General features: G+C 56.3%; 2 protein-coding genes across 3 annotated transcripts in view; one reads left to right on the forward strand and one right to left on the reverse strand.

The window, feature by feature from the left end:
• The window catches only part of C6H11orf49 (chromosome 6 C11orf49 homolog), a 182,132-nt gene extending 181,807 nt beyond the window's left edge, over positions 1–325 (forward strand). The window contains exon 9 of the mRNA XM_036764053.1: positions 13–325. Coding sequence (XP_036619948.1) covers positions 13–172 — 160 coding nt within the window. The 3' untranslated portion in view covers positions 173–325. The remainder of the gene's footprint in view (positions 1–12) is intronic.
• On the reverse strand, positions 237–8,545 carry ARFGAP2 (ADP ribosylation factor GTPase activating protein 2). Of its 2 annotated transcripts, none has more exons than XM_036764049.1 (16): positions 8,453–8,545; positions 8,135–8,253; positions 7,679–7,751; positions 7,018–7,149; positions 6,842–6,922; positions 5,869–5,953; positions 5,446–5,502; positions 4,179–4,231; positions 3,913–4,049; positions 3,645–3,776; positions 3,001–3,129; positions 2,782–2,916; positions 2,388–2,514; positions 2,207–2,300; positions 1,996–2,114; positions 237–1,584 (listed from the first exon to the last, which is right to left on the reverse strand). In XM_036764049.1, exons 1-16 carry the CDS (start codon positions 8,522–8,524, stop codon positions 1,564–1,566), a joined length of 1,566 nt encoding a protein of 521 aa, XP_036619944.1. In that variant the 5' UTR covers positions 8,525–8,545; the 3' UTR covers positions 237–1,563. The 2 variants fall into 2 exon arrangements, with proteins under 2 accessions (XP_036619944.1, XP_036619946.1); XM_036764051.1 differs by having other exon boundaries at positions 1,996–2,111; positions 8,453–8,534.
• Positions 8,546–8,759: the final 214 nt, after the last annotated feature.

Consider the following 8,759-nt stretch of genomic DNA (forward strand, 5'->3'; position numbering starts at 1 on the left):
TACATGCCACAGGGTGGTGAGGTCGAGGCTGCACAGAACCTCCCAGAAGCACAGGTCCCAGCAGGCAGTGGCTTTCGGCTTTCAAAGGAGTGACAAGCTGGAGGCGCTGGAGAGTGTGCCCTCCGCTTCTACACAGATGCCCTACTCATGTCGGTGGGAGTCCAGAGAGTGAGGCGCTGGTGGCATCTGGGGGCAGGAGGTGGGGAGGGAAAGGGAGAGAGGACTCAGCAACACTGTTTCAGCTCAGACCAAAGAGGGGCCCTGGGCCCAGCTTGGGCTTTATTGACACCACTTTTTTCCAAATAATACAAACAGTCCATAAAGCAAGTCATGTCCCTTTGGGGAAAGGTGGGAAGGAAAGAGGAGTGTGTCCCATGGTGCTCAGCAGCTCCACGGCCCTCTGTGGGCAGTGGCAGTGATCACAGAGCAGTGGCACGTTCCATGCCGCTAAGTGCCAGCTGGGCAGAGAACCCTAGCCTCCCAGCCCCCAAGGGGAAAGCACAGCTCACCCAAGAGCCAGCTCCCCTTCCCCAGCTCTCTCACTGCTCCCAGCAGCATCTAGCCAGTGGGCAGAGGGCTCAGGGGGACCCAGGCTGTACGTGCCCCAGACTTTGGGACCACAGCTCAGACCCGTGAAAAGGGACCAAGAAGTAGCCATGCTGTGGGGCTTCATGGCATCCAAAGCACATAGTACAGCACCTGGCCAAGACCCCAGGCCCTGAGGTGAAGCAAGAGAACCTCAGCCCCTGGCCCCAGACGCACCTCAGCCAAGGAGGGGAGAGGAAGGGACATGGCCTCCCTCCACTGTGAAGGCAGAAGTGATTAGTGCAAATAGGGGTGGGGATGCAGAGGAGAAATCACAAGGGCCTCCACTTTGGCTCCAAACTGAGCACTTTTAGCCCTTGTAGTTCAAAGCAAGGTCTCTCCCCTCCCACGCCCCTGGGTGCAGCCCATCTCTTAGAGGCTGGCGCTAGCCTGGGCCTCTGTCCAAGCCAGCCTCCCTCCCTCACCATGGAGCCCAGACTGAAAAGGGATCTAGCCAAATAGTCCCTCTGGTCTCGAGGATAGGAAGTCCAACCAAAGGGACGCATCCCAGTCTTAGAAAAAGGCCTTGAGACCCTCTGACCTTCCCTTTCTTGGTGCGGGGGAGGCAGGGAGGAGAATGGCCATCAGCCTGGCTCTGGGAGACACTGAGAAAATTCTCTCCCTCTCCAGCACAGCGAGTCATGGGGGAGCAGCAGCTGTGATGAAGGGAGGGAGGGCAAGAAGGAGGGGACACTGACCTAGCACCCAGGAGGTGAGGGTTTGAAAGGGCTGGGGGTGAAGGGGCAGGGAGGGAGAAGGGGGCTGGTGTTTGACCATTCCCTTCACCCAGCATTCCCAAGGCCACCCCACTGGTGCTGGCGTGCACACACCAACACGCATGTACACACGCACCCACACACACACATACACACACACTCACATATCTCCCCCACAACTACCATGGGGCTAGCATCCCTGCTCAAGGGAACACAGGTTTCTCTTGCTGCCACGGCTGCTGCCACCACCACAGGCCCTGGGTCAGTAAGAGCCGTAACGATCCTGGCGAGAGAGAAACATCAGCTCAGGGGGGAACACCAGGCACGAGGGTGTAGGCCTGGGCAGAGCCAAGGAAGGAGAACAAGGAAAACAAACAGACAACAGCCTGCTAAGGCTGGTTCCCCTTGATTTCAGCCCCCCAAGGTGGCCAACCTGGGCTGGACACCTGCATGTCTCAACCCAAAGAGAAAGACCTCCCGATTTCATTCAAGCTGGCATGGAGGAGAGCTATGACAGTAATGTGGGGGGAAAAAACAAGAATGCACTTAGGCATCTTTCTTGTCAGGGCAGGAGAAGCATGGGTAACCTAGGTGTGAGGCCAAAATCCAGGGGAATGTGAAGTCTGCTTTCGTTCCTTCTCCCCACAAAGGAATGAGGGCTCCTGCAGCCAGCAGGCCTGGCCCCAGAGCTCACCTGTAGAGAGTTCATCACCCCGTTGGCCAGGACAGCCATCTTCCCAGCCACAGACTTCACTCCTTGTTTGAACTGGGCAATGTCTGCCGCAGGGAGCACATTCCCCAGAGACACCCCTGCTGCGGGAAGAAAGCCAGGGGGTGACCCAGGGGCCTGCAAAGCAATCCCCCAGCTCTGGCCACATGATGGAAAGATGCTGCGCTGCCCTCACCTGTTCCGGGGGCTCCATCTGTCTCCCCAAAGAGGTCTGCAGAACTGATGGCATTGCTACCTGAAAGCTGCTGCAGCCGAGCACGGGCTTCATACTGCGGGAAGGAAGAAGCCAAATGATCACAACAGGAGGAGCCAGAGGCTGCCAGACCAGCACCAGGCCCACAGCACAGCTCACACACCTCGGCATCCATTTCCCTCCCAAAGAACATGTCTGATGAGATGGCTTTGGCTCCCGCAAACTTCTGACGGGCTTCGTTGGATTCCACAGCCGATGGCCGGCTCTCGACCTCCCTCCGGTTTGTGGGTCTGAGGGGGAGACGGAAGGAACACCCCTGAGGCTTCCCATGACCTCTCTCTACAGGAAGCACAAGAATATGGGCCCCACTAGGGAGTACAATTCCCCACTACATCAGGGAAGAATCTGAGATCATTTTTCAGGCCAGGCAAGAAACCAAGGCACCATTTGGATCCTTCCACTGAGGCAGGTTGAGGCCTGGAAGTTAAGTGCTCTTCATCCCCTCAGATAGCTGACATTTTCCTACCAAGTCCCCAAAGCCTCAGACATCACTCTACCTTTCTGCAATAGGCCGGATACTAGAGATTGTCACCTCGGGCTCTTTCTCCTCCATCCTGTCCATACTCCAGGAGGCATCTGAGTCCCAACGGGAAGCAAAGCCATCTCCCAGAGAAAAGGGGTTATCCTTATACCTAAAAGGCAAAAAGGCAGATCTCCTCAGAGGAGCCCATGGCAGAGCCTGAGGACACTCATCACCCCTCCACAACGGCTCTTACTTAGGGGGCCCAGAAGCAAAGCTCCCGGTGTCATCAAAGAGATCCAACTGGGACCGGGAGGACTTGGCATTCACCGGCGTTTCCTGCTCGATCACTTGCATCTCCGATAGCACCGAGTGGGACACAGAGCTGTGCAGGAAACCAGAACGAGAGGCCGGGATCAGCCCAAGAGGGACGTGGCGGCCGCTCAGTCCTCACCCTGGCCCTCGGCTTCCTGCATTCATGGTGAGGGGCCACCCACTGCGGAAAGCCACCAGGATGTGTGTTCCCTGCCAAGCTGAGATGTTCCTAATGCCCCAACCTAAGGATGGTGAGTACAGCGCTCCACCTTGATGAGGCCTGACCAGTGTCCAAACCTGCAGGGAAAGGCTGCTGCCTGCAAACAGCAACAGCAAACTGCTAATGAGCCCACGCTCCCATCAGTGATCCCAGAAGGAATCTTAGCCATAGTTCAGTTCCCTTCATCTGGCAGCTACAGAAAACTGATGTCAGAGGGGTACTTGCTTCAGGTCATGCACCAGGATTTGCACCCGGAGCCTATGCTGTGGTATTCTTGCCCCAACTCCAGTGATCCGCTAAACTGCTTCCCTTCCTTAATGTATAAGCCCCACCTGCACACCCCTCTTTCCCTGAGGGAGCCCCACCTTCGGGACACCAGGCCCATGCCCAGGCGCTCTGCCTGCTCCCGCTTCTGCCCCTCCATACTCTGTAGCTTCTTCTCTTCTTTCTTGCGGTCAATCTGCAACTCCTGGTAGGCCAGGCGCATGGAACTGACCCTGGGAGAGGAAGGCCAGTTCAATAACCATCCTTCCCCCCACCCCCAATCCCAGCTCTCCATTAGGCCCCATGTATGGCTCTGGGGGTCAGAGGCAAGGGACCCAAACAGAGCCACGCCACCCCCGGGGCACTCACACAGACTCCTCAGCCTGCTTCTTAGCCTCGGCTGCCTGCTGCTCCCGAAGCTTCTCGGCCACCTGGGCTTGTCGTTCAATCTCGCTGAAGCTCTGGCTACTCACCTTCTGAGCGCCTAGCCCCTTCTTGGCACCCAACTGGAAGAGAGTCTAAGGTGACCCAAGGCCTGCTGGGCAGGAAGCCACCCACTTCCTCTCCAACCATGGCACCCTGGTCATACCCACACTAGGGAGCTGACCATCGCCTTTGTGGACTGGGGAACCTACCCCTTTCTTAGCTGTTGCTGGCTTCTTCTTGCCAATAATTGAGGATTTCAATTCTGCCATGAGAAATTGGAAAGGTGAGATCAAACACAAAGGCAGAGCCGACTCGGGCTCAGACCAGAGCATGCAGCTTCACAGCAACCGCTTTTGGAAATGGCAGCTTGGGGGAGGAAAGGCGAAAGCTGCCCCTAGGCACTCTGAACAACGGCACTGAGTCCAGCCCATGCAGAAAGAGATGAGTGAAGGTTACCAACTCCCAGCATCTCTGCCTCGCTTTACCGCTCCCCAGGACAGTCACAGTCCCTGAACCAAGGCTAAGAGTGGCTAGGCTGGGCCAGGCACCAACACCATCCTCAGCTCCCTGAGGCAGGAAGCTGGAATGCAGGGGGAGGGAGAGCTTCCCTTAGAGCCATTACCTCTGGCAGGAACAGACCCTTGGACTGACAGAAACATGGACTCTAGGAGAGACAGAGTTGAGGCTAACACAGGGTCCACCCCAGTGTTCCCAACTGGAGAGAAAGGCCTGCACTAGAGAGCCCCCAAACGGACTGATGGGCTGGAAGGCCTAGCTTTGGATGAAAAATGGCTGGGAGTTGAAATCCCAATCCTGCAGCCATCAGCTTGGTTTAAAGAGTCCTGGTCTTCCTCCCCACCAAGTCTCAGCAGAATATGCTGGGACTTGTGGAAGCCCTGACACCAAAGGAAATGGGGGCCTCACAGATCAGGTCATCCTAAGGAAATGCTAGAACTTAAAAGAGAGAGTGGGCTAGAAAAAGCATAGTGCATCATCTAACACCAAACATAAAGTAATCCCTTCCACCCTCTACTAATGGGAACTGACTGACTCACAAAGAAAGGAAGCAACAGCCCAGGAGGGCTGTGGATTCTCAGAGATTCCAAGAGAAGCCCAAGTACCTGGGCCTCCTGGCCTCAACATTTACACAGTGCGGGGGAGAAATGGTTAAGAGGCAGTGTGGTCAAGAGATTGAATTGGGACTCTGAAGTTGGAAAACCTGAGTGTTAGGACTCAATCTGCTTCTCCACTGCCCCCTTCCCACACCCCCAAAGAGGCCAAAGTCAGAGGATCTGGTGCTCATCTGTCCTCAGTAGCTAGGAGAGGCTGGCCCTGAGATTGTCTCAGCATAGGCTGCCACTCAACCTGAGTCATACTCAAGCCAGCTCTCAGAAGGGCCCAGATGCTCAGTTCTCCACAAAAGAGAACCTGAGTCTTAGCCTCGTGGGTGCCCATGCCCACGAATGGCTCACTCACCCAGGGAGGTTTTGGGAGAAGTGCTGAGCAGGTCTGCTGTGGGGCCCTGCTTCGGTTCTATGGACACAAAGGCATCAATTAGGCACCCGACCCACTCATGCAGCCTCTTCTCTGCCCTTGCAGAAGATAGGCTGCTACTTGCCCCAAACTTCTGGGGTTACTACTAAAGGAAACAGAAGAAGGGTCCTCATGACTCTTAAAGACCTATTACTAGTGAATTCTGGTCTGGAGCTGCCAACTCAAAGGGGCAGTACTCCCCCCACCCCGCCCCCCGGGACCTTCCTTAGCTCAGTATCCCCCTCATCCTCAATCTTTGCTGACCCCTAGCCCTTTCTCCTGCTTCCAAAGGTGGGGTCCAGAGACAGTATTAACGGGCCTTTGTATTCCCTGGGGGCATTAGAGACACGCGATCGCTGCACTCACGTGTGGGGACACTGCTCTCCACAGGCTGGGATAGTGGTTGTTCAGGGACTTGAGGTTCAGAGGCTGGCACATCCCAGGTTGAAGGCTGAAAGGAAGGCCTAGTCACACAAGCTCTGCAAGGCCTGGCAATAAATTTTGAGGCCCTCTGAGTTTCAAAGCCCTGATTTAAGGTTCTTGAGGAAAACTGGGCCAAGGATTATAATTTGTGAAATGAGGCATGAAAACCTGTTTTGCAGACACCCTCATGGCTCCTAAGAGCATTTGAAAGCCCACTTTCCTGAAAGGATCATCGCAGAGTCAGAGCTGGGAAAGACTTTGGAGGCCTTCTAGTTTAACTCATTTGTCATAGATGAGGAAACTGAAACCTTGGGACAGTAAAACTGACCAACTACATAGAGCTGGGACTTGAACTCACACTGTGAATCCCAAAGACAATGCTTTTTCCTGTCCCATTCATAGTGACGGGAGTGGGGCCAGAGGACTTTAGCAAGAATCAGCAGCAGGGCAGTGGAAAGACCACTGAATTGGGTCAGAAGACCTGGTTTCAAATCCATTTCCATCTCCCACTGGCTGGGTGCCCTTAGGCCAGGGGCTAGATGCCTCTGGGCCTCAGACTAGATAATCTCTAAAGTCGTTTCCAGATCTAACCAGCTTCTTCTTTGTAAGAGACCACACCACAGGAAATCGCCCTCCAAACAGCTCTATACTTAGGGTGTCCAACAACACCTCCCTCCAGGGGCTAAGGCCACTACTGGGACAGGAAAATAATCACAAAGGCTTCAGGCTGATCCTATACCTATGGCAGGGATAAAGCTCCCAAGAGTACTGAGCAAGTAAACTGTTCAGTCACAATCTGCTGAGACACAAGGCTCGTCTGTTATAACAGGTCTGTGAAAGCTCCAGGTGTGGGGAAAATAAAGACCTTAGTGGAGATCGATGGGGTAAATGTCCCTCTCACTACACTAGTACTCACTTGGGTATGTTCTGTGAAGAAATCAGAGTCTTTCTTTTCTGGGGAATGGCCAGAAGCACTGTTCATACTCTCTATCCAAAGCTAGAAGGAAGAAAACAAACACCCTTTGGAGCTCAGGGCTTTGTGCTCCATCCTCTCCCCGACTTTCCAGCTCTCCACCCAAGACAAGCACTTACATCCGTGCCATACTTGGCAAGGGCAGCACTCCCCAGTTGCCGAATCTTCTCCCGATATGTCTGGGCTGCACGGCTGTTGTATTTGCTGTTGGCATCGTTAGTGGTACAGCCGTGCTGGCGGAAGAAAGCCGTCTGGCAACAGGAAAGCAGAGGAGATGATCATGCCAAAGTCACGGGCACTCCTTACCAGTCTAAGCAGATGTGCCCTCCTAAGCCCCGGCTACCATGGACACAAAGGCAGACAAGCGGGCAGTCTCTAATGACAGAGAGCATCTCACAGGAAAGGAATCTCCTGTACACTAAGAGATGCAGTTCCTCAGAAGAGTCGACCACCTTCTGAGAAGTCTAGTGAGGGGGCTCAGCTCTCAACCAACCCCCCTTCAGATGCTCCTGCCAATGCCCAGATTCCCCCTCCCTACGGGACCAGCAGGATTCTGGGGGTGGGACCAGACCCAGTACATCTGACTCTCAGCCACTTTGACAAGGTATGAAGTGAGTTCTAAACTCAAAGAATAAAGCCACCATTCTGTGTTAACGTGGATGGGACGCCTTCTCTCATCGTGTAACCCGGGTGGTCAGCAGAGAGGGGCCCTCAGAGGCACCACCAAAGACTGATGGCTGACCCTAACAAAGCAGCCCCGCCAGCGGGGAGGACCCTTACCGCATTGGCATTGCCCCCGACCTGCATACACCTCAGCTGGAACCAGTTCCAGTTGGAATCCAACTCTGTGGACCTGCGTGGAAGATCACAGGGCCCGAGGAGAGTAAGTCCTTCCCCGGTGTCCGAGTCCTGTGTCTGCGGCTCCTCTGCACCCCAGAAAAGAGTCCTCCGGCACGGGGACCAAGGCCGGGCTTTGCTGGGAAGGGTGGCCCGAGCCCTGGCGCTTCCTACCTGGCTCCGATCTACGTGGAGCTAACTTGGCCTCTCCCTGGGGACCTCTGCCCCCGCTTCCCCCTCCCGCCTGGGCTTCGGTGGCCTAAACTGTAAAAGCGAGGGTCTGCTGCTGCCCGGGGCTGGGAGCGGGGCGGGGGCGGGGGCGGGGGCAGCTCGCTCCCCCAAACGGTTCGGGGGGGGGGGTGTCTCCGGGGGGAGGAGGAGGGGGTGGGGCGGGCCCACCTGATGAAGCTCAGGTGGACGCCCAGCGAGCGGTGCACCCCGGAGCAGTCGATGCACAGGAAGACGCCGTAGGTGATGCTGGCCCAGCTCGGGTTCTTGGCGCCGCAGTCGAAGCACGCCTGGGAGGAAGGAGAGAGGTCGGGCCGGAGGCCCAGGGGCGGTTGGCGGAGGAGACAGGCCCGGGATGAGGGGGGCCGAGGACCGGGTCCGGGGACGCCGGCAGGGCCTGAGCCGTGGGGGGAGGGCCCCGGGGACCACGCCAGCGCGCCCTCCCTTCTTGGCCCCTCCCCGCGCTCCTCGACGGCTCCGGGCCCGCACCTTGTTGGTTGGTACCGCGCGGAGCCTCTTGAAAAGAGTCTGAATCTCGGTCTTGCTCGGCTCCGCCGCCATTTTCTCTCCTTCCCAGATACAACCGCGACAGACGGGTCCTACCGAGGGCCAATCCGCGGGAAGGGAGGCGGGGCAATGGGAGGGGTCACGCCCAGTCCAATGGGCAGCCGGCTGGGAGGGAATGGGGTGGGATGACGTAGTTTTCTCTGAGCCAATCAACAGCCCGAGAGAAACAACAACCCGGACAAGCCGGCTCCGAGGCCACCCTGCAGCCTATGGCAAAGTTGACTAGTCT

Source organism: Trichosurus vulpecula, chromosome 6, assembly GCF_011100635.1.
Source record: "Trichosurus vulpecula isolate mTriVul1 chromosome 6, mTriVul1.pri, whole genome shotgun sequence".
NCBI classification, from domain to species: Eukaryota; Metazoa; Chordata; class Mammalia; order Diprotodontia; family Phalangeridae; genus Trichosurus; species Trichosurus vulpecula.

Bases quoted from the DNA above. Each gene is read 5' to 3' on its own strand.
- ARFGAP2 (XM_036764049.1), bottom strand. From the start codon at position 8,524: ATGGCGGCGGAGCCGAGCAAGACCGAGATTCAGACTCTTTTCAAGAGG. The intron at 3,130-3,644 runs GTGGGGCTCCCT...TTTCCTGCACAG, and splicing joins ATGGGCCTGGTGTCCCGAAG to CTCTGTGTCCCACTCGGTGC. The intron at 2,515-2,781 runs GTAGAGTGATGT...TCTCCCCCTCAG, and splicing joins ATCCGGCCTATTGCAGAAAG to ACCCACAAACCGGAGGGAGG.